Source organism: Schistocerca gregaria, chromosome 4 (assembly GCF_023897955.1).
Source record: "Schistocerca gregaria isolate iqSchGreg1 chromosome 4, iqSchGreg1.2, whole genome shotgun sequence".
NCBI lineage: Eukaryota > Metazoa > Arthropoda > Insecta > Orthoptera > Acrididae > Schistocerca > Schistocerca gregaria.
In genome coordinates, this window is record NC_064923.1 from 724,149,295 (window position 1) to 724,175,626 (window position 26,332).

A 26,332-nucleotide genomic window follows, 5' to 3' on the forward strand; every position below is an offset into this window, starting at 1 on the left:
ACATGTCTATTAGTAATGGAAGGTCCCGTCAGTGATGCACCGTACATTAGCTTGCATAATATGTATGAAGATGTACACTGTCCAGTCGCATTAATATGACCACTTGCCACGAGAGAAGAGAGACAGTGACGTTCTGGAAGGTACCGACAGGGATGTCTACTCTAGTGCGGTTGGTAGGTGCAGTACGTTTCCCTGTTGAGGCTACACGGCGTGAACAGCTACAAATATAGCACCATTCTTAGCCATCATCTACCAGAGATAATTGGAACAGAAGCAAGTTCCACGCTACTGGAAGAAGGCGCAGGTCATAGCAGTATATAAAAAGGGTAGAAAATCGGATGCAAATTATTACCGGCCAATTTCACTGACATCGGTTTGTTGTAGAATCAGGTGTTCAGACATAATGACCTTTCTAGAGTCTGAGAAGCTCAGCTGCAGAAACCGGCACGGTTTTACAAAACAGTGCTCATGCGAGACACAGCTGTCCCTCTTTGTGCATGATATACAACAGGCTCTAGATACCGGTTCCCAGGTTGATTCCATATTTCTCGAATTTCGAAAGGCCTTCGACTCAATTCCGCACTGTCGCTTGCTCCAAAAGGTGCCCGCTTACGGCCTATCCGATGACATATGCTGTTGGAACGATAGTTTTCTAACAGACAGGCAGCAGTATGTCGTCCTGAACGGGATGACTTCAACAGAAACAAGCGTAACTTCAGGTGTGCCCCAGGGCAGCGTAATAGGTCCGCTGCTTTTTACAACTTAAATAAACGATCTAGTTCATGTTATTGACAGCGGCATTAGACTATAGTTCAAATGGCTCTGAGCACTATGGGACTTAACATCTATGGTCATCAGTCCCCTAGAACTTAGAACTACTTAAACCTAACTAACCTAAGGACGTCACACAACACCCAGCTATCACGAGGCAGAGAAAATCCCTGACCCCGCCTGGAATCGAACCCGGGGACCCGGCGTGGGAAGCGAGGACGCTACCGCACGACCACCAGATGCGGGCGGCATTAGACTGTTTGCCGATGATGCTGTAGTCTACAGGAGAGTATCACAGGAAAGCTGTGAAAAAATCAATGAGGACTAGCAGAAAATAAATGCGTGGTGTAATGGCAGGCAGTTATCTCTCAATATTAGTAAGTGTAACCTGCTGCGTATAACAAGGCGAAAATCCCCATTTATGCACGAGTACAAAATAAATGCCCAATCTTTGGAAGTGGTAACATCCGTCAAGTATCTGCGTGTGACTTTTCGAAATGATCTCAAATGGAATGATCAGGTTACCCAAGTAACGGGCAAGGCGAACTCTAGATTGCAGTTTATTGGTAGAATACTGAAGTGATGCAGTCCTTCAACAAAGGAAATTCCTTACCATACGTTAGTTCGTGCAGTCTTAGAGTATTGTTCGTCTGTACGGGACCCTTACCAGTTGGGTCTGATTTAAGAGATTGAGAAGGTTCAAAGAACAGCGGCAAGATTCGTGACTGGCACATTTGGCCATCGCGAGAGCGTTACAAATCTCATAGAAAGTTTGCGGTGGGACACACTTGCAGAGAGACTGCGCGCTAAGCGGAAGGGGCTGCTCACTAAATTCCGAAATCCGATCTTCGCCGAGGATGATATTATTACCACCAACTTTCAAATCCCGCAATGATCACCATTCAAAGATAAGGGAAATTAGAGTTCGTACTGAGGCGTTCAGACAGTCGTTTTTCCCTCGCGCGATCCACGAGTAGAACAGACGAGGGGGGGGGGGGGGGGGGGGGATTGACTTTGGCGCGAATAGTGCCCTCCGCGACACACCGCTTGGTGGCTAACGGAGTATATACGTAGATGTGGATGTAGATGTAGATGTAGAACATCCCGATTCCGGTGGCATCTATATTTTACATGAAGTTTAAACCCGGGCTGTTTGGTGGCCAGGGAAGTACGGTAAACTCATCGTGGAACTCTTCGAACCACGCATGTTCACTGATAGCTGTGTGGCACATTGCATTGCCTGATGGTAGATACAATTGTGCCGAGGAAAAGTAAACTTCAAGCAGTGGTGGACATGGCCCTCAACGATACACGCATACTTGTGTTGATTCATTCTGCCTTCGAAAACGACGAGATCATCCGGGGAACACCTGGAAAACATTTCCCAGACCATAACGCTACTTCCTCCGGTCTGAACCGTTCCGACGATTGTTACAGTACGTTTACTTTCAGACGTTTCGCACCGAAGGAGCAGAAAACGTGGTTCGTCTGAAAAGGTCACCTGTCGCCTCTCAGCTGACGTCCAGTAGGGGAAGCGGCGTGCAAATTCCAGCCTTTCTCGCCGACGAACAGCAGTCAGCACGGGTGTATGAATCAGACGCCTGCTGCATAGGCCCATACGCGTCAACGTTCGCTGAATGGTCGTCGAGGAGACACTGTTGGTTCACCTGGGAGGTCAGTTGCTCAACAACTGCACGTCTATTCGCCTGTACTCATCTTCGCAGTCGTTTTTCACCCCTGTCACATGGTGCACCACAACTGCTTCGGCGCTGCTTTTGGCTACAGCCATTCAGCCATGCATTGTATACTATAACCACAGCAGTACGCGAACAATTCATAAACTTAGCCATCTTGAAAGCGCCACCGCTCTTGTCCCGAAGGGCAATGATTATGTCCTAAAACCTGGTGGTAGTCAAGGGAACGTAGGATTTGGTTACGATTGTCGACGGGGCCGTAATCAGCTACTATTGGTTGCCTTTAACAGTTACACAATTTTTTTTAAAAAACTAGGAATTCTAGACTCAACAATACATTTAAAAAACCATACGTTATTAATGAAGGAATAAACAACTGTGTAAATAATAGTTTTTTCAGTGCGTTACAATTTAGAAAATCATCATAAAATACAGATACAGATAATGTTTAAAAAAAAAAAAAAAAAACAAGCCACTGTGATCACGGCTGAAGGCTTTACACGCCAAGAATGGCAATAAACTAAGAATGTTTAAGAACTCGTTGCAATTGCAACTTACAGGTATTTAAATTTTTAAAAGTAAGTGGCCACAAAGACAGAGAAGGTATCAGACGCTAGGAATGGCAGTAAATAAGGTTTTAAGGCTTACTGCTAGAATACAAATATCGATTTTTTTTTTCAAAGCAAATGACCACAATTAGGGCAGAAGACCTTCCACGCCAGGAACGGTAATTTGTAAAAAATTTAGAAACCTGCTGTAAAACAGCAAATACGAGTACAAACAAAGGTTAACTAAAAGAAACAAGCAACTGACCATCAGACGGGTGAAATAAGATGATGGTAACCTTGTAACACAACCCTTACACTGCTGGATTTATTCCAGAAGAAACTAGACATACATAACCTTTAATGTAGGCGTTACAAGGTATGGTAATAAATGATACAATAATAAAACGCAAGGCCCAGTCACGGACAGTGCTACAGGAATCGAGCTCTGAGAAGGTCCGGCAACGAACACTTACAAAAGCGACGAGGTAGGCAGCCAAGAGTAGCATTCGCTTCACAAGATGTTAACTCAGACTAGTGGCAGTCTAACGAATGACTAATGATATTCTTGCTGAAGCTAACTGACGTCCAATAAACCAAATGCAAGAATGGAACAACACGCCAAAGTGGGAACCGGCAGACTGCACTACGCCTCCAGAATACTGTGCTTAGAGCATCCAGAACGAAGAAGGAATCACTACCACCAGAGTAGAAGAATCACAACCGGCGTACAATCAAGAAAGCTGTCAAAACTACACGCCTCACCGGACATCAGCGGCAAGGCGAGGAAACGTACACTGCCGTTACTTACACTAACCCCAGGGCAAGTTGTAACAAGCTGAAAGCAGTAAACAGTAATAATAAGCCGAGGAAAGATAATCAGATTCGCTTTCCCCAAGTGCTCCACTCGCTGCTCTTCGCCTCGGCGACACTGCGAGCACCTACACGAACCCAAGTTAGTGGAGAATCGCGAGGTGCCACAATGGCGGAGGTTTTTCTACTTGAACTGAAATGCACTCATCTTAAAGCGTGCAGGACCTGGTTCAAGACGAGGTCGTGCACCGTCGTGACCACAGCCCTTCCATCCGGCAGTCCACGCGCGCCGCCAGTGGTACAGGCGTATCCTCGCACTGTGCCGACCTGGCTCCTCCCGAGTACCCAGCCGAACTGGCTAGTGGTGTGCAGGAAATCGCGTATCTGTTAGAAATCACAGTGATTGAGAAGTCACAGATATCACAGTAACAACTTTACAAAATCTAACCGCGATTTCAGTCACAGTTAGCAGTCGCAAGTAGCATTTCACATTCAACGCCGTGACCCATCTGTTGGCTGAATTCCGTTCTGGTTTCTGCGATTTCAGTGACAAGTCGCGGCTAGAAGTCGCAAGTAGCAACTAAAAAAGCGCAGTTAACAGTGCCATCTGTTGGCCAAAGATCGTACTACGCTCATCACTGCGACACGCTATGTAGTCTAACTGCGATTTCCGTGACAAGTCGCAACTAAGAGTCGCAAGTAGCAACTAAAAAGCGCAATTAGCAGTGCCATCTGTTGAGCAAAGCTCATACTATGCTATTCGCTACCGAGTCAAACTGCGATTTCCGTGACAAATCGCAACTAAGAGTCACAAGTAGCAACTAAAAAGCGCAGTTAACATTCTTTTCCTAGTGCCATCTGTTGAACGACGTGCGTACTTCGTCATGAGAGCCTTGTGCCTCACGAGATCGGTGTGCTGTCTGTGCATATGAATGACTTATTTCATTAGAGGTACAAGTCCATTTTTGTTCATTTTGAGATATGGAGTCGTAAAGTTAAATGAGCGCTGAAAAATCTGCAGTTGAGATACCAGAAATATTCAAGCATATGACTTCTTGCTAGAAATGAGTCATATGAATGCCTCGCTTTTATTCCAACACAGTTCAAGGCTCTGGATAAAAGTTTTACACCTGGTGTTCTACATGGCAACTTCACACACACGAACTTTTTGCCGACACTACTACCACCTACATAAGTAAGCTTTTCCTGTGTTACTTTGAAGTACTGCACTTAAGCTATTACTGATTTAACTGGAAGATCTGTACTTCCCACTTTCATTATCAACAGCCTCAAAATGCATGTTACAGGTCAGTGTCACACCAAGATTTTGGAGAGGGGCGGGGGGGGGGGGGGGGGGCGCCATGTCATTCTCCAACAAGTGTTTACCAGTAAATAAGTGGCGGAAAATTACGGGTATATGACGGCTTAAACATGTGGAAAATGAGATTTTCATTATTCACTCACTGTATTTAAAATTTATTATTCCTTTAAAATTGCATAACAACTTCAATAAAACACAGTTTAATCACTCATATGCACACTTATTTCACAATTATGTCACTTTTAAACTGCAAATCCTCTAAGAGCTGTCTTGAATCTTCACGAGTCTCTCTCAACAGCCTTGATGTGGATAAATACGTACAGCAACCAGCAATCAAAGAGTCAGAACTGTGTCTGCAAAATCACAAGGATTATTAAACAATTTTTGCTGTCACTAATTACAAGAAATATAATTGACGGAGTAGATTGCTAATATTTGCTGTAATGAAAGCCACTCAATGGGGTATATTTCACATTTGCAAGAACGATCTCACTGAAGTAATTAAGTCCATCGAAACACTTAGAAACTAACCTCTCGTCTGACGAAAACGGTCTAAAGACGCAGTGGCAATTTCTCCAGATCTGGTGACAATGATATTTTGAGTTATCAGTTTACTGAGTGACTGAAATGTAGTTCGGGGACCTGTAAACATAACAATATGTTAGAATTCATTTTCTAAACACGAACTATTACGCTACTGTATGGCTACTTACATTTTAATTACACTATTAATATTTTCACAGTTGTTTCTTTAATACATAATTAAAGCCAACGGAAGAAACAAACGTAAAACTTACTTACCAATGACAGGTTTGTTGAGATGCAATTTTCTGTGTGGGCAGATGTAACTTTTTCATACAATGGTAAGTCGCAGAAATCGCAGGAGTCACAGAAATCGCAGAAGTAGCAGAAGTCACAGAAATCGCAGAAGTAGCAGAAATCGCAGGTCACAGAAATCGCGGAAGTAGCAGAAATAGCAATGGCGGTGGGATACAAGACCTACGTTCCTTAACTGCGACAAATCACAGTTAAGAATAACAGACACTGAAAAGTAGCATTCACAGAAATCACTGATATCGGAAAATCGCAGTTAAGCCCATCACTAGAAATGGCCCACTCACACGACCCGGAAAAACAAAGACGTCGCCCCAAAGATAGGGCAACAGTTCCTACATATCGATAACCGGCGCTGCTGCAACTAGCGGACAGGCAACCCTTGCGAAACCGAGTGGCGCCAGTCAACACGGGAAGGAGACAGACAACCGCAACGATGCCAACTAAACGATTCGTCTGGCCTGTAACAGAGGGCGGAAACCTACAAACAGCATCAACGCGAGCAGCAGCACGGCTCATGTCGCTTTGGTCGTCAGATACATCGCTCCATTTTCGCATTTCGACAACGACTGCACTCTTTGCCGGGTTCCCCCCGACACGCCTTCACCGCCTCCACCGCTACTACAGCCACGTGGCGCCTGTGAGTGGCTATCGCACGTTGACGTCTAGCAGAGGCCAGTGGGGTGCGGGTTTGAGGTGACGAGAGCCGGCAGCGTGAGGCGGTGGCCGCTGTGCTGATGGGGGCGGCAGTACAGCGAGCAGTGTGGTGGCTTATTACTGGCTACACTGCCGAGACAATAGGCAGCTGCGATGCCATGCCGCGTTTAATAGCGGCGGCCCGCCACAGCGGCGCGTTTATTGGGAGGTTCCGGCGGGCGCAGCGCGGCGCAGCTTCCTGGCTTCTCAGCGCTCCGCCCTCCGCCCTGAACACCGGTTCACACTGGGCGCAATCAAACTGAAGGGAAGGGAAGCCGACATCACCGTCAAATGACAGTGTGTTTACACATTAGACGTAATGTCGCTTCACTTAGCCCACTGCCGAACGGTGAAAGTGAGATTATAAAATCCCCTTCCACAGTACAAAGATGTCAAATAAACTAGAGGCATTTTCCTTGAATAGAGTCCGTTTTTTAATAAGAAGAAAAATCCTCCAAATATCACTGAAATATACACTGAAGAGCCAAAGAAACTGGTACACCTGCCGAATATCAAGAAGGGCCCCCGCGAGCACGCAAAAGTGCCGCAACACGACGTGACAGGGACTCGACTAATGTCTGAAGCAGTGCTGGAGGCAACTGACACCATAAATCCCACAGCACTGTCCATAAATCCGTAAGAGTAAGAGTGGGTGGAGAGCTTTACTGAACATCACGTTGCAAGGCATCCAGATATGCTCAATAATGTTTGTGTCCGGGGAGTTTGGTGGTCAGAGGAAGTGTTTAAACTCAGAGGAGTGTTCCTGGAGCCACTCTGAAGCAATTCTGGACGTGAGGGGTGTCACATCGTCCTACTGGAATTACCCATGTCCGTCGTAATGCACAGTGGACATGAATGGATGCAGGTGATCAGACAGGATGCTTACGTACGTGTCAACTGTCAGAATAGTACGTAGACGTTTCAGGGGTCCCAAATCACTCCAACTGCACACTCCCCACACCATTACAGAGCCTCCACCAGCTTGAACAGTCCCCTGCTGACATTCAGGGTCCATGTATTTATGAGGTTGTCCCCATACCCGTACACGTCCATCCGCTCGATACAATTTGAAACGAGACTCGTCCGACGAGGAAATATGTTTCCAGTTGTCAACAGTCCAATGTCAGCGCTGACGGGCTCAGACGAGGCGGAAAGCTTTGTGTCGCGCAATCATCAAGGGTAAACGAGTGGGCTTTCGGCTCCGAAAGCCCACATCGGTCACGTTTCGTTGAATGGTTCGTACGCTGACTCTGGTTGATGTTCCAGCATTGGAATCTGCAGCAAGTGTTGCAATTCTGCCACGCTGAACGATTCGCTTCAGTCGTCATTTGTCCCGTTCTTGCAGGATCTTTTTCCGGCCGCAGAGATATCGGAGATTTGATGTTTTACTGGATTCCTGATATTCACGGTACACTCGTGAAATGCTCGTACGGGAAGATCCCCACTTCATCGTTACCTCGGAGATGGTGTGTGCCGTCGCTAGGACGCCGACTGTAACACCACGTGATACTTACTTAAATCTTGATAACCCGCCAATTGTAGCAGCAGTAACCGATCTAACAACTACGCCAGACGCTTGTCTTATATAGGTGTTGCCGAGCACGGCGCAGTATTTGTCTGTTTATAAATCTGTGTATTTGAATGCGGATGCCTATACCAGTTTCTATAGCGCTTCAGTGTATTTTGTGACAAGCAAATGTATTCACTGTCCCAAATGGAATAATTAATGTACTGTTAATTACTTTTGAATACAGTGTGGGAGTGAACAATGTGTTACAAATATTTACTATCAAAAACAGTCTTGATCACAATCTATTAATTACGGTGACAGGTTTCGACCACTACTGTGGTCATCTTCAGACCAATGAGTAAGAACCTCCTTGTGGTTTTCGAAACCTGGGTTCACTTCCACCAACCGGAAATGAAGAGAGGGAGCAAGGAATGGCGCCATTTCTCATCATCAAAACCAAAGAAGTTTCGAACAGAACCATCGGAAGGGAAGGTTATGCTGTCTCTCTTTTGGGACGAAAAGGCGTTATTTTGGAGCATTACGTGCCTAGCGGGACCACTGTCAACAGTGCATCATACACAGATCTCCTAAAAATCGTCTGCGGCCTGCAATCAAATCAAAGCGACGTGGATCCTTTTGCAACATGACAATGCAAGGCCCCTCACTGCCCATACAACAGTTGCAACAATAACAGGCCTGCATTTTGAGTGTGTTTCTCATCCACCATAGCCACCAGACCTTGCCCCAAGTAATTTCCATATGTGTGGACCACTCAAAGACACAATGGGAGGAAAGAAGTTCTGTTGTGATGAAGAGGTACGCCACGCGGTGCATGAGTGGTTGCGCGGACTACCAAAAATATTTTTCTAAAGGAATTTATTCACTTTGTAAGCGCTGGAGGACTTGCATTGAGCGAGGGAGAGATTATGTTGGAAAGTGATACAGCTTTGTACCATTTCTGCGTAACGAATAATATTTAAAAAATATTTAAGGTTTTCATTTTACTCACCCCCTTACTTCCAGCAACAAAACGATCTGAAAAACGCAGGATATATCACCATCACTTCTGTCACACATGAACGAGCTGTGAACCTCTTCGATAAGGCAGAAGAACTATTTTTCTAGATTACAGAATCTTACTTAGAATCTGGCATGTTTTTGTATCACCATCTGCCACTACTTAGCCAAGAAATCGGTTTCTTTCCCCTACCTAGTGCATGATATCTATAGGTGAACGTACAGATCTTCCGGATTGTGTTCCTGTTCAACTTTTCATGATTGGATCCTCGTGGAGTAGTTAAAGTTCGTGGCTCTACATCCACCCACCTACATACCCACCAACCCAGAGACATAAAGAAGCATTCCATGATGGAGAATCTTGGGCAACAAAACCAGTCGCTTTCTTCCTGTGCCAGCCTTGGTACAGCGCATAAATAACAAGACTTGGTGATAGTTTGATTTTATTAATGTAAGTTAGGCACGCTATTGAAATTCTGCAACTGCATTAATACTGATTCAAATAACAAAAAATACTGCATCAGTTACGTCTTTTAGCGCATAACAAAATGTACTGCTATTTTCAAATATGATGGGTGCTAATCACCCTGAATATGATACCTAAGAGTGTATTTTTCTCGATTCTTGTATCGTACTTATCTTCCCATTTCGCATAGCAGTCGCAAAATCCGCGAAAATCTTTCTGTCTCCGGAAATTAGTTAACAATGAGTTACAATCACATTTTATATATATAACCCGACACACCTGCTTGCTCCTCTTACATGAGCATAACACGATCTCGTCACAAACAAAAAAATTCAAATGCGGATATGTGAATGAGAAATCAGTTTCGTGATCTTTCGTTACACACAGAATGTGTAACGAAGCGCGTATTACACTTAGCGTCAGTTCCATGTTTGTAGCTTGCCGCATTCATACTGCAGCATTTTTAATGGCCCGCACTGTGAATGGCCCAAGCTTTTAACTGTTGTCATCAGATGTTTTATTTTTCTGGTACATCTAACCTCAAGGCTTGACAGTGCACCAGAACATATTTATATTGACGTCTTCCATGATTTTCCTAAATCGTTTAACACTACTACAATGATTTTCCTCAATCACTTAACATGAATCAGGGCCACATCTGATCTTCTGCTCCATCTCTGGACAACCCGAAATTGTGGCCTGTCTCTAATGACCTCCTCACAGACGTGTCGTTATTTCTATCTTCCTTTCTACCAAAACGAAGCCCATGACGAACTTCTTCATCGGTAGCTGAAGAGACTGTTGACTCAGCCCTGTCTACACCTTCGTATCATTTTAGTGCTAGTTAACGTCAAAGTTATTGTTGTGTACATAGTTCCGCGTTGTCAGTGGGTACACAACTTTCCGACTAGAGCGCGCCCCACTAAACACAACAGCACAGGCGCAGCGCTCGTCCGTCTCCGCACTGCAAGATGGCGCTGCAATAGAGACGGACCAAATTCTGCTTCCACCGATCCCCGTATTAATATGTAACGCAGCCAGTGAGACTGCTGTTAACGTAGAACCTTTTTTCCTCATGGATCACACACGCGCAGTGATACATGAATGTGTGAGGTATTATAACGATTGTACAGATCTCTGATTAGTGAGTCTGCATTTGTCTGCAACAGTCTGTACGAGTTCTACATTTGTTTGTACCAGTTTATAGTCAAGTTTCAGTCTGCGCCTAATAAGATTACCATATTACTGTACATAGCCATGAAGATAAATGTATAGACACTTTTGTCAAGTATCAGAGATGTACATGAGAATAAGATTAATGTACCAAGACGAAAGGAACTTCAGATTGTCAATTGTAAATAGCATCCAGAACCAAGTTAAGTAATTTTTATGCTTGTTATTATTTTAATAAATGTGTGTGAAAATTAATCAAGTTCTTTTTAAAGTTGGTCACCTTCAATCTGCTACTCTAAGTGTGCAAGTGGCGTTCCTATCGTCTGACCCAACGGCAGAAGATAAACACGCCACGATAAGACTATGAGACATATTGCTGACACTCGCCTACTTCATTAGAGCGACAAGTCAAATAATCTGATGGTGTGTGTACTGAAGCTCTTACAGTACGCACACCACAGTTTTCTCGTATTTGCCGAAGAAACACGCACCACGGAGTTATGCTTGTGATTTGCTTTATTATTTGCGTCGAACTTGACTTTGTTACTATAGTTTCACAACGAAGACGAAATGAAAGAAATTCAGATTGCTAGTAAGGATAAACTTGCCTCAGCGGAGTGAAAATTTCATTATGAAGAAATGAACTGTCGACAAGCATTATATTCCATTCCCTGCCTTTCTCGCTTGCCTTGATACCACAGCGTTAAAGGGCAGGCTGACTGCCAGGACAGAAAATAATACCGCAGGCTGTCTGTCTGGAACAAAGACAACTGCCGCACTTGGATGTTTCATTACTTTTAATTAAAACTTGTTTCATTTCACAGCAGAAAATCCAAAGGTCCTGATTCCTTTTCTTACGATTAATGATTACCTTTATAGAAAGACCTAATTATCCTACTGTATATTGTCGGAATTACGTCTTTGATTAGTTCTTAGTAATCTGCTTTTGGCAGCCAGAGAGCTAGAAACTAAAACATGGAGACTACATGGTGTAGCCAAACCGTGACGCATGACGCCACAACTATCATGATATGGACGGCTGAACTGTGGAACGAAGACATGCGCCGAAAAACGGGCTAACCTTCAAATGTACAAGCTTAGAAATAAGTGTTGCCATCTGTTGCAGGGTACGGGAACTACCAAAATCGACAATGGTCTCATCCCTAAGTGATACTTAGCGGTGAGACTAATGTCAAATTTGATAGTTCCTGTACCCAGTAACAGATGGTAACACTTATTTTTAAGTTTTTGCATTTGAGGGTTAATCCGTTTTTCCGCGCATGTCTTCAATCTACAATATTTCTACACCCACATCTAAATCTACATGGTTACTCTGCAATTCACACTTAAGTGCCTGGCAGAGGGTTCTTCGAACCATTTTCATACTACTTCTCTACTAATTCCACTCTCGAATGGTGCTTGGGAAAAAGGGACACCTAAATCTTTCCGTTCGAGCTCTGATTTCTCTTATTTTATTACGATGATCATTTCTCCCTACGTAGGTGGGTGTCAACAAAATATTTTCGTATTCGGAAGAGAAAGTTGGTGATTGAAATTTTGTAAATATATTTCGTCCCAAAGAAAACCGCCTTTATTTTAGTGACTGCCACTTCAACTCTCGTATCATATCAGTGACACTCTCACCCCTATTGCACGATAACACGAAACGAGCTGCCCTTCTTTGCACTTTTTCGATGTCCTCCGTCAATCCTACATGGTAAGGATCCCACACCGCGCAGCAGTATTCCAGCAGATGGCGGACAAATGTAATGTAGGCTGTCTCTTTCGCGGGTTTGGCGCATCTTCTAAGTGTTCTGCCAACAAAGTGCAGTCTTTGTTTCGCCTTTCCCACAATATTATCTATGTGGTGTTTCCAATTTAAGCTGCTCGTAATTGTTATTCCTAGGTATTTAGTCGAATTGAAAGCCCTTAGATTTTTGTTATTTATCGTATACCCAAAGTTTAACGGATTTCTTTTAGCACCCATGTGGATAACTTCGCACTTTTCTTTGATTAGTGCCTTTTGCCACTTTTCGCACAATACAGAAATTCTCTCTAGATCATTTTGTAATTGGAACTGATCGTCTGATGACTTTGCTAGACGGTAAATTACAGCGTCATCTGCAAACAATCTAAGGGGGCTGCTCAGATTATCACCTAGATCATTTATGTAAACCAGGGACAGCACAGGGCCTATGACACTACCTTGCGGAACGCCAGATATCACTTCTGTTCTACTCGATGATTTACGGCCTATCACCACAAACTGTGTCATCTCTTAGAGGAAATCATGAACCCAGTCACACAACTGCGACGATACTCGATATGCACGCAATTTGGTCAATAGTCGCTTGTGAGGAATGGTATCAAAAGCCTTCTGGAAATCTAGGAACATGGAACCGATCTGAGATCCCTTATCGACAGCACTCATTACTTCATGGGAATAAATAGCTAGCTGTGTTGCACAAGAACGATATTTTCTGAATCCGTGTTGGTTATGTATCAATAAGTCATTTTCTTCAAGGTGATTCATAATGTTCGAGTACAGTATATGCTCCAAAATGCTACTGCAAATTGAGATCAGTGATATGGGTCTGTAATTAAATGGGTTACTCATATTTCCTTTCTTGAATATTGATGTGACCTGTAGTGACAGTAGAAATGCAGCTAATGTTGCCTTTTACTAAGCGACCCTGTGCGGCTGTTGTGTTACCATTCACTGCTAACATTGATTCGTATTAGCTAAAAGTTCTGTGCAAGATCAAAGCAAAATCGCAGCTCCTCTACACCGTTTACTAAGATCTATCCTGATCAAACTTCGCAAAACTTTACTTCTGTACAACTGAGATCAAGCTTTCACTTTAAATATCTATGTTCCCAACAGAAACTGAGCAGAAAATGTCCCTCTCAATACAAGGGAATTATTTATTCTACTTATTAACGAAGGCTGCAGAAGGAATGTGAAGAGAATAGTTGAAGTGCCCGTGCAAAGATATGCTGACAGGCGGTGTCCAGCAACAAAGACGATTCAGCAAATGTGCAAAAAACTGTTATTTATCGGAAGAACACTGGAACGTACCAACTCGGCAACAGACAAGCATAGAGCAACTACTGAATACGATTCACGATATGACAAGAACTAGAGACTGTATCCACTAAGCAGATTACCTAATAATAATTATTGTACAGGGTGATTCAGAAAGAATACTACAACTTTAAAAATGTGTATTTAATGAAAGAAACATAATATAACCTTCTGTTATGCATCATTACAAAAGATATTTAAAAAGGTTTTTTTTCACTCAAAAACAAGTTCAGAGATGTTCAATATGGCCCCCTCCAGACACTCGAGCAATATCAACCCGATACCCCAACTCGTTCCACACTCTCTGTAGCATAACAGGCGTAACAGTTTGGATAGCTGCTGTTATTTCTCGTTTCAAATCATCAATGGTGGCTGGGAGAGGTGGCCGAAACACCATATCCTTAACATACCCCAGGGCTTCTTGGGGGCCGTCCAGAACTTTTCCCTTTGCACAAACACCCATTCTCTGTAAACTGTTTATACCAACGTTTAATACACCACCTATCAGGAGGTTTAACACCATACTTCGTTCGAAATGCACGCTGAACAACTGTCGTCGATTCACTTCTGCCGTACTCAATAACACAAAAAGCTTTCTGTTGAACGGTCGCCATCTTAGCATCAACTGACGCTGACGCCTAGTCAACAGCCCCTCAAGCGAACAAATGTACAACTAAATGAAACTTTATAGCTCCCTTAATTCGCCGACAGATAGTGCTTAGCTCTGCCTTTTGTCGTTGCAGAGTTTTACATTCCTAAAGTTGTGGTATTCTTTTTGAATCACCCTGTATATCCCAACGCAAAGGCAAAATCAAAAGAAAACTGTAGGCAAGTTTTCAGACAACTAAGCGACTAGTATGCATGACATTTATATGTTATTCGAAGGAACATTGCGACTGGTATGCATGAAATAAATTAACGACAACAGCTCACAAAAGCATTTATATGTTATTCGAAGGAACATTATTAAGAGCGGGAAACCCCTGTGTCATAATAAACGGCCTACTAATGAGGAGAAAAGAAGTATTTTGATAAGTTGGTATAGGCATCAACAAAAATCAGAACTTTCATACATATGCGGAAATCGTTTGCCAGATAGGCTATAAAATAATTCTCTAAGCAGTATCAACTGATCAAAGAAGATTTCAGTTGCAATAAGAACGTGCCGTAACACTATCTTAAACGCTTTTGTGGTGTTTGCGACGTGTGTATGGGCTAATGGAGCTAGAAAGGTAAAAACAACACAGGCTATTTGGCGAGTACAGTGAAGACTCACACCGACTGGGGCTCTGATGGTGATACTTAGGGCCTCCTCCCACTGGACATAGCCGTACGGAACAGAGAGGTGCAGCGTACTGGCTCCAAAAGGGCCAACGTAGTAATACTGCACGGATGTTAATACTGGGCATAAGAGCCACATCGAAGGAGGAAATAAAGACGTGCATTGATGGAGACGAAATTTGGGACAGTGCAGAAAAAGGGAGGAGAACCCACTCGTTCCTTCCTAACGTAATAGCACGATCTAGAACGTCGTTCTTTTCGCCGATCTTGGGAGCAATAGTAACCGTTGGGACGTGACACATTTTTAGTAAACAGGTTGCGTATGGACAAATGAACCAGACACCCGTGAATGTGGAGAAATTGGCACTCCGGACAACATTGTATGAGATAATGTGCTATTAGACAAGATATCACAGATTATGACAAAAGTATCTTCGATAAAACACCGTTAACGAGAAATGAACTGCGGCATAAGCTGAACTTCCTGCAGGCCAAAATATCAGCATACGGATTGCAGGTCTATCTGAGCAAAAGACAGATTAGAAGAAGCCATACATCTCCGGAAGACGTGGCGAGGTGAACCTCAGCGGGAGCCAGAAAGCAGTCCCTGATATCCTGAAAGCCGTCATCTAATCTCTGCGCCTAGGGTGGAGTGACGGCATACCCCCTGTGAATCTTTAATCATGCCTTTTCGCGCCAGAAGCTACCAATCCAGATACAAAGACAAACACAAGTTTTTTTCTGACAAGTCTAGTGTGGTATAGCGTAGTGTTATGTAGTGTAGTATGAAACTACGAAAACTAATAAATAGTGTTTAGTAACAATGAGGTACAGTACAATTCTGTAGTGGTATGTGACTTCTGGATTACGGTTGAGCATACATCTGGAAGATCAAAGATTATTACCACAAAGCCCTTTTTCCCCATCCTTTTCTCTCTTAACAAGCAATTACTCTTCTTCTATCTTTCTCTCTTTGTTTCAATTTCTCTTCTGAAAAAAAAAGGTTCAAATGCCTCTGAGCACTATGGGACTTAACATCTGAGGTCATCAGTCCCCTAGAACGCAGAACTACTTAAACCTAAGGACATCACACACATCCATGCCCGAGGCAGGATTCGAACCTGAGACCGTAGCAGTCTCGCGGTTCCGGACTGAAGTGCCTAGAACCGCACGGTCAACGCGGCCGGCTCTCTTCTGCCTTACTTATATTAATTTCTTTTGCTAAACAGTAGAGTGCTGAAATACAGAAATAAATCTGAAACTATCTGTGCGATAAGTCCACTTGATTGTATACAAAACTTTCCGCTCTACTTGACTTTCGGCATCTTTTGTGTACCACGGAGTGGTCTTATTGTAAGGGTGAGTTTTTTATCATGCTCAGTTGGTCATGTTTTATGTGAATATTACTACAGCTTTGTACTCTTGCGCTTTTATATTAGTATATGCGTATCCACTTTCCGTAATGTTAGTTCGTTTGTAGTGCAGATACAAGACGATAGAATGCAGCCGAAACAGGTAGCTGATAATAAATAAAAGAAGTGTATCTGTTGGACACACAATCTAATTCCTAAAATGTCCTGCAGCTGACAACGACCCCCTTATAGAAAATATTAAATAAATATACGTCTGGGCCGAACAGAACAAATTGGTATTAAGGGGACCACACCCTGCCTATCTATCCCATGTTAATTTAGCCAAGTATTTGATCCACTTCTGGAAAAAACTATCTGATGCAGGACCTTAATATTTTTACTGTATATTACATGTTCCTAATAGAGGCAACTGTATTTAAATTTACTTTATCCATTTTATAGTTTTTAAGAAATACTTTTTTAAATTTATTAACAAAAATTATTAAATTTTTTCTTGCAGAAAATATTTTTTGTGAACTTCCTAATGGGGGAATATTAATGAATGTAGTACCAGAGGTGACTTTTTATGTTACGCAGAGTCTCTGAAAATTTCATTCATTTATCTATGATAGTTTCTGATATATGGGGCAAATGTACTGAAAATTTTAGTTTGTGGGAAATTGAATTTAAAGAAAAAACTTCTGAACTTTGTTACTTACAGTTGATGAAAACTGTCCTGCTGCATATGATGACCCTTCTTTGGCCTCTAGGAGGCCTTCCAGCTTCTTTTTTACCTTCCTGGATGTTTGTCTTGCTTTCTTGGCCATATTAGATGCAGACCTGTCAGCATCTGTGATCCTCATTTTATCACAATTTTGCAGTGCTGTTCAAATGGTTTAAATGGCTCTGAGCACTATGGGACTTAACTTCTGAGGTCATCAGTCCCCTAGAACTTAGAACTACTTAAACCTAACTAACCTAAGGACATCACACACCCATGCCCGAGGCAGAATTCGGACCTGCGACCGTAGCGGTCGCGCGCTTCCAGACTGTAGCGCCTAGAAACGCTCAGCCACTCCGGCCGACTGCAGCCCTGTGATCGAATTTTCACTAGGATTAATTCTCAGCTTTTTCAGTATCCAACACTTTCCAATATTACCACAATTGAATGTAATAACAGCGTCATGAACTCCTAGTTTCATTGTATGCATGCCTACAAATACAGTTTTAGGAAGGCTGTTCCGAATTATACTGTCGAAACAATCATTTGGGTTCTGTGTCTGCTCACGCAGACATTTCCTTAGAAGGTCAAGATCAGCCAAGTCTCTGCAAATAGGTTCAATTGCTACAATAACAGCAGCAGGAAGAGAATGCTGGTGAGAAAAAGATTCTCCAGTTGCCTGAGCCCTATTGTATTTGCACCACGAATTTTCTCCTAATGAACACAATCCATGACATAGCTTATCATCAGTAGAGGAGTAATGGAATAATATGGCCCAAACATCTCTCTTCATTGCCTCCAGCTTTTCTTTATTTCTCCTAATTGCCTGCCCATAGTATACCTGCAAGTTTTCTATTTCTGTTTTAGATCCTGTCTGGTCAACAATTTTCCATCTTCTATTTGTTTTCCTCTCATATCAACAGTTAGTTTTCTCAGCCTTGTTCCCAAACGTTTTTGAACATGGCCTACACATTCTATTTTGCTAAGAATGACATCTCCGTATGGCTTAGAGTTCACCACATTGTTGTATGCCTTACTGTCACCATCGCCCAAATATTTAGTGTACCGTACGCCTCTTGTTTCTACGGAGCGATGAAATATTTGTTGTACTCCATGCACTTTACCGGCTTCCACATTCGTGGCAGTCACTACTCCATTCAGAGAATTATGTGCTCTTCTCTGCCAACTTCATCAAGTGCAGCTGCAATATCCGAACATCAATCATTTTCTTCCACTGCTCCCCTAGCAGCCGGTTACATGCTTTCCTCAATGACCTCTCATACAGATTTCTCTAATATTGCAGTCAGTTTTTCAAATTTATTGGTTGATCTAAGTTCATCACTGAACAAAACATTCTCCCTGCAGCCATGCCCTTGCCAACGGATCGTAAGGCATAAACTAATCTAGTATAGATTTCATAAGGGCCACTTACATCTGGTTTTGGAGAACAATAAATGAAATCACAGCTGAGCGTTTAGTGCAAATTAAATCCAAAGGAATTGCTAAGCCTTTTCTCTCACTGACACTCTCACAAATTTTCACACTGTGTGATTTACCACAATGTCTACATTGTACAAATTTAGAAATTACATCTGATAATATTCTCAAATTTATAATAACGTTTCTGCACCCCTCGTCACTCACAGTAAATTCGTTGTAACTCTCTTGAAATGTTGAGAGCTTCTTTGATGATGAACTTGTTGAAGAATTACAATTAGAAACACCGTTGCCAGGCGACATAACCTCTTGTACAGAAAGTTTTCTTAACTTGTTCCCTCTAAATTGACGTTTCTTGAAAATGCCTTTACGTTTCGTCATCTTCAATAAACAACAAAACACACGTAAACAAGCACTGCAAACGTAAGTATAACAACTACTCACAATCACACTAAAACAAAACTAACCGCGTTTTTGAAAGTGTGTTGTTTACAAACAGAAGAATACCGACGGTTGCATTCCAAGGATAGCCAACACACACGGGATTAAAAAAAAAATCCCTAACGTGCAATGTAGGGGATATAAAGATCTAAAATATATGCAGAAAAGTGGGTGACAGAAAAGTGTGCGTGGCACATAAACACACGTGGTAGAAAGATGCTCTTTAAATGCTCCAAAAAAAATTTTTCCAACAAAATCCTTCTCATAGTACTTAAGTAAAACCTTAATCTATCGAAATATGATTAAAACCGAAAATCGATTTTTTTCGACCTGAACCACGGCGTTGTTTCCTTAATGAGCTTCTGGGAAGAGACGAAATGTCTGTGTCACGTACAAATAACTAGATTCAGCTACATCGCTGCGACGTAGCGACAGATTTGGAACACTCTTCATATCAGCTGTCGAGCAGTGCAGTCGTGGCCAGTAGGAAAGAAACGTTGTGAGCCGCACGGCTTAGGCGCACACGACAGGTGACCACGTGCAGAGTGCTGCGGCAGGCAAGCTTCGTGTAATGGGGAGCAGCAGGCGGGCTGAGCTGGCGTGTTAACGAAGAGGCCGGTAATGGCGTCGTTAGGTGACAGGCTAGAGCAGGGCGGGAGAGGCAGCTTACCGCCGAAGCAGGAGAAGAGGCCCGTGTCTCGCTGCGGCTCGCACACGCAGCGGCCGCCCTTGCACGTGTAGCCGGGCAGGTTCATGCACGCCATCGTGTCCGTGCAGAAGATCACGCCTGCAACAGCCAGGAAGCACAACACTGCTCAGAGAGACCACTTCACACCACAGAAAACACACATAACTCCTGAGGCTTCACAACACTAGTGTTAATAATGGTTGAAATGGCTCTGAGCACTATGGGACTTAACATCTAAGGTCATCAGTCCCCTAGAACTTAGAACTACTTAAACCTAACTAACCTCAGGACACCACACACATTTATGCCCGAGGCAGGATTCGAACCTGCGACCGTAGCAGTCGCGCAGTTCCGGACTGAAGGGCCTAGAACCGCTCGGCCACCGCGGTCGGCAGTGTTAATAATATCATGGTAACCGTAACACTATCCGATCAAAAGTATCCGCAGACACATATTACTGGACACTAACATTGGGTGTGTTCACCATTATGACGGCTCGAACTCTGCTGGGAACTCTTTCAGTGTGGTGTCTGAATGTCTGCGGAGGAGCGCATTCTTCCACAACAGCTGAAACTAGAGAGGCTAGTGATATTGGTTGCTGGCGTGTGGAGCGCAACCGATGTTCCAATTTACACCAAAGGTTCTGATCGGGATTCTTGTGCAGGCGAATCTATTCAGAAATGTTATTGTCCACAAACTATCGTCTCATGGATGGCGCTTTATGGCAAAGAGCAACGTCGTGATACAAACAATCATTAGCTCCGAACTGTTCCCCTGCCGTATCTGGTACACAATACTGTAAAAATGTTCATATCCTTCTGCATGTAGTGTTTTCTTAAACGCAATTACGGGAACACACACTAAGCACGCAAAAACATTCCCATCACCCCTCCGTAATTAACTGTTGACACTACAGACAGAGGCAGGTTACGCTCTTTAGACGTTCGTCAAACGAGGACCCTTCCGTGGGATTGCCACACGGTATAGCGTGAATCATCACTCCAAATCACTCATTTCTAGAGTCCGCGGCTCGTGGTCTCGCGGTCACGTTCTCGCTTCATTGCAAGGGGTCCCGGGTTCCATTCCCGACGGGGTCAGGGATTTTCGCCTGTCTCGAGATGACTGGGTGTTTGTGTTGTCCTCATCATTTCATCATCATTTATGAAAATGGCGAGATTGGACTGAGCTAAGGTTGGGAATTTGTACAGGCGCTGACAACTACGCAGTTGAGTGCCCCAAAAACCAAACATCATCATCATCGTCGTTTCAAGGCACACGCTGTCCAGTGGCACCCCTTTATACACAGCCTGAAGGTAGCTCAGCATTCACAACATAAATGTGTGGTTTGCGAGGAGCCGCTCGACCATTACGCCCCACTCCTTTTAACTCGCTACGCACGGTGGTTGTACCAGCTGGACTGCTGGTAACACTTTGAAAATCACGAGTGATTCCTTCCGATGATTTCATGCGATTTCTGACAACCATCCTCCTCGAAGCCAGATAGTCCCTGTCGGACAGTGCATGAGGTCTGCCTGCCCTCTGTTTGCCCTTCGCGTTTCCACTTCATGATATTCCTGGCTGTGGCCGCCAGCATTTTATTCTACTAGAAGCTCTCCTTGATGCAGCTTGACACACGTGAAGTAGCATATGGTACAAATGTGGAGTGAGGTACAAGCGACAGATGGTACACTACAGGATGGCGCACGAAATGTGTTACCATTTTGTTTTTGACTATAAACTTTATTGTCAACACAATCTGAAAGGAACATCTGCAATGAAGAGCCGTCCATGGAGATTTGTTCTAACTAGCACATGCTCAATATGTCCACCATTTCGTTTCCTAACTTCCTTCAAACGAACACTGAAGTTATTGATTACCCTACCGCACATGTCTTCCGTAACTTCACTGCAAGCTTGAAGAATAAGTCTTCTGAGCTCCATTAAATCACGTGGACGTTTCGGGAATATTTTTTCCTTTAGGTACCCCCAAAGAAAACAGTCACATGGATTGAGGTCTGGACTATTGGGGGAACAATTTTCTCCGTCATTGAAGCGACCTGGAAACCTGAGCGAAATGATCCGCATGTCGAAATGCTCGTGTAAAAACTCCAACACAGTGTTTGCAGTATGTGGCCTTGCTCCATCCTGCATGAACCACTGCGTGTTGAAGGGCAAGGTAGTAGCAAGAAGCTAAGGAATGAAGCTATTGCGAAGCATGCTCAAATAACGCTCGCTGTTCACAAGTTTCTTCAAAGAAAAAAAGGTCACTTTCGGGTGTCTTTGGCGCGCCTGGGAGACGAAACACTTCAGTTGCACTAGTCACTGTTTCCGGCGTTCTTCAAAGGCGGACACGTATCTCTGTTTCGGGCATTCTGAAGAGTCGGACCCGTATCTCAGTATCGTGCGTTACTTTGTGTCACCAAATATAAAGGCACTGTACTAACCTATGTATCCTTGCTAGTGATTGTACATAGTTGCTGTCAGGTTCATTGCAGTTGGCTGTCCAGTTCATGATGGTGGCTGCATAGCTGCTCGTTCTCTGTATGTGTACTGTTGTTCTCTTTGTAGATGTTTTCATAGGCCGTGATCATTTCGTGGAGCTCGTTGCACAGTGTTGCACGTTGTAATGCAAGAGCTGCTGTGTTCTCCATGTCTAGTGGTGGAGGTTGGAGGGTCTGAGGGAGACAAAGACTGTCACTGCAGACACCACTTATAGGGTGTAGTCTGTCACTTTGGAAAAACAGAGCCCTGGTGAGGCAGTAATGATGGAGGAAGTCCACTCCAAGCATCTGTTCCACCGTTTCGGCCACAAAGAAACCCCTTGGATGTGGTGTGTGGTCGTCTATCCAGAGCATCACAGAGGTTGTCCTGCTCGGAGCTGTATGGTTGGGGCTTGTAATCTCCTGCAGTGAGAAGCGAGGGTAGTGTGCTGATGTTCATACCTGCAGGTACTGGTCTAGCCGGCAGTCATAAACAAACAGTCGGACCTCACACACCTGTGTGTGTCACGTGTTACGTGCTTTGGTATCTCCAGTGTAGACAGCGGCTTGTGGTTGGGAGGTGGGCTGAAGTGCCTAGGCCAGGCTGCCAGTGTAGTTTGGGTAGCCGCATGGCTGTCGGCAGCGGCATGTGTCAGCACCGATTCGCATGTGAAACCAGCAGTAGCCGCTTATCATTTTGTTTTGGCTGCGAGACGTTGTGGCGGCCCATGCGTCGACCATCTCCCTTGTTTGTTTATTTCCTGCAGGAGCTGTATCTGTGCACTATGATTCTTGTGGTGCTGCAGCGGTCATAGCCTGCAAGGCAGCTGGGATCCAGTTGCCCGGGTTCTGTGCACAGTTATTTGAGCTGTGTCTGCCACTGCTGCCATCCTTGTCCGCTGTGCACCGTATCCGTCACTGGTATGGCAGTTGTACATAGGTGTCCTGGCACTGTACAATGTCTGGTGGTGTGTGAGAGCCAGCATCCTATCAGCCAGTTGTAGGCGCATTTCCAATGAGTTTTCCACACGTACTAGAAGTGCTGTCTGTACTTGCTCTGGCAGCTTGAGTAACCATAATGATCATAGGGCCAGGTCTGGCAACAAGTTGTCATCAATTATCAGGCACAGTTTGCATCATAACACCTGTGGTGTGTTGTCGCCCAGCGACATCTCGTTTATGGCAAAGTGCAACTGTTGCTCCGGTGTGCGTGATAATCGTTTTAGGTGTTCTTCAGCGCCAGTCATTTTGTACTCTATATCGGTCGTAATTTAGTTGTGAATATGTAACACTCACTTTGTCTAGTGCGTACCGGAAAGTCGGACATGTGCATCATATTTTGGAAGTTGGATGGAAAAGTTACCATACAATTAAGAAAGCTATGTCGAGTGTTGCAAAAGACAGTGTAAAATGTGTGGATGCTTGAATAATAACCAAACATCATTGTTAGTACTACCAGGCCTTGCCCTCTGAAGGTATAGAGACCAACTTGGGCAAGTGGCATCACACAAAAAGGACAAGCACAGGTTCGAATTGACAGCGTAGCAGCCTCCGCCTAAGAAGGTCCTACGACCGACGACTTGTCTTCTGCGCTGGGGACACAACTTGAGAAGACGACAGGTTGATGGAAAGAACGGTCAGAGACTCTTACTCAGTCTCTCCAGATTTGACTTCCAAAGCACATATAGTTTATAACTTCACAATCACATCACCAAATGAGTTTAAAGGTCACTGGTGTATTTATTACTCAGGTGACATCCAGCCACTACTGCTTCTCTGTTGACAATACAATACTCCCCGTCCCCTATTATCCGTGAGAGTCCGTCTCCAGTCGCATTCAGTGGGCAATTCCGCATCAGGTAGGGGTGTCTGGATACTTTTGATCAGCCAGTGTACAGTCAGTGTCATTCATATTCGACCATATTTGCTTTTAGGCAATGTTTCGTTCCACTAATTATAAGTCAAATAAAAGAATTTCTAAATAGACGCTCTCAGGTTTTTCTCAGATCTATATTTATACGTAAGAAAAACTATGGATATTCCAGGGAGGACAGGGCGCACTTTTTATATATATATATATATATATATATATATATATATATATATATATATATATATATATATATATAGAAACTGGTGTTTGGGCGTTTCAAGAATGCTTGACGCAATTTACAGGATGTGTATGATAGTGACCTACTACGCTATTGGTATCAAACTACGCGCGACATACATTACAGTGATTTTAAGGGAAACAGTGGATGGTTTGCATAACTTCAAACAGGTTTGCAAGGCATAAGATAACGGAATTTCAAACGAAGTATCAGTCAGACGATGCACAGGGAACTGAGGAATCGGCCCTACAATTTGTACGTCAGATAAACTAACTTATCCCATCGCTCAGTAAGGAATATGTGTTCAACTCCGAGCAATCGGGATTTAAATTAGAGGCACTAACAGAGTTCTATCAAGATCAACTAATACCAATGTCTTACCACATTCCTTTATAGCTATTCCGACCGTTAATCTGGATGATAAATTGGCAGAGAAATTATTTATTGTGCTGAGAGAAGTTGGAGATGCTGTGTCTTCTACAACTCTTTCTCGTGTGCGTGATCTTCCAAAGGCAACAGGGCATACTTACGTTACAGCAACTAAGAGTGGGAAATGGGCGTAAGAAAACTATGGTATGAGCACTGCTTTTGGCCAATAGCTGTTCAAAATAACTTGTTTTTCTTTGATTTATGGCTTGCGTATGAAAATCATACACCCTTAGAGCAAACTATCCCTCTTAAAAAGCATGTGACATTTCTGTTCACATCACATGGAATCACTGGACAAATTCAGCCTCTGGCTGTTTCTTTTTCCCGCACCTGTAAAACATGTCGTCTGCAGCTACTCCTTCAAGAATAGCCAGTTTCACTACAAGCTCCGCGACAGACTGTTTCGCTTTCGGTTGCATGCCATCACATTCCGTCAGTTCTCACCATACTGTTACACCAGTGTGATACTACGTCCATTATTTCAGACTTTCAGATTGGATACCTATCTAAACGTCCTGCACACTTTGTAACTAACAAGGAGGTTCGTCTTCTATCTTTATGGTGCGATCCTTTGGGGTCACTTTGACGCGCCATATTAATGGTGCAAGTTAATGGTTTGTTTCGAACATTTCTTGAATGTCGACGATGTGTGCGACATACATCTCACAGTAGGTTGATCTCTGCACTGCCGGACACTCATTTCCTGTCGCCCTGATGATGCACATGGCGATCAATAGCAGCTAATGTTTTACCTGTCATAATTGTTAACACAACACTTTCTAATGAGCCTTACTCTAGATTGAACTTGCGACCTCGCACTAAAGCTGTTCCTTGTTGGTGTAATCGATTACTACTAAAGGTCCAGCGGAAGCCCAGGTGAATGTCTCCTATAGCATAATAATGCTCTCATTGGCTTGCCCGTGGCGCGGCAAATGTTTAAAGCAGCCATTGGCCTGCATGACGGCGTACATATCTGGACAAGACCATCGGACGCTCAGCAAACTACACTACTGGTCATTAAAATTGCTACACCAAGAAGAAATGCAGATGATAAACGGGTATTCATTGGAAAACATATTATACTACAACTGACGTGTGATAACATTTTCACGCAATTTTGTGCAAACATCCTGTGAAATAAGTACCCAGAACAACCATCTCTGGCTGTAATAACAGCCTTGATACGCCTGGGCATTTACTCAAACAGAGCTTGGATGGCGTGTACAGGTACAGCTGCCCATGCAGCTCCAACACGATACCACAGTTTATCAAGAGTAGTGGCTGCGTATTGTGACGAGCCAGTTGCTCGGCCAACATTGACCAGACGTTTTCAGTTGGTGAGGGATCTGGAGAATGTGCTGGCCAGGGCAGCAGTCGAACATTTCCTGTATACAGAAAGGCCCGTACATGACCTGCAACATGCGGTCGTGCATTATCATGCTGAAATGTAGGGTTTCGCAGGGATCG

At 43.7% G+C, this 26,332-nt stretch overlaps 1 protein-coding gene across 1 annotated transcript in view; it reads right to left on the reverse strand.

The window, feature by feature from the left end:
• Window positions 1-26,332, reverse strand: part of LOC126268159 (uncharacterized) — a 449,091-nt gene that overhangs the window by 216,980 nt on the left and 205,779 nt on the right. Inside the window, exon 2 of the mRNA XM_049973708.1 lies at window positions 19,828-19,944. Coding sequence (XP_049829665.1) covers window positions 19,828-19,944 — 117 coding nt within the window. The remainder of the gene's footprint in view (window positions 1-19,827; window positions 19,945-26,332) is intronic.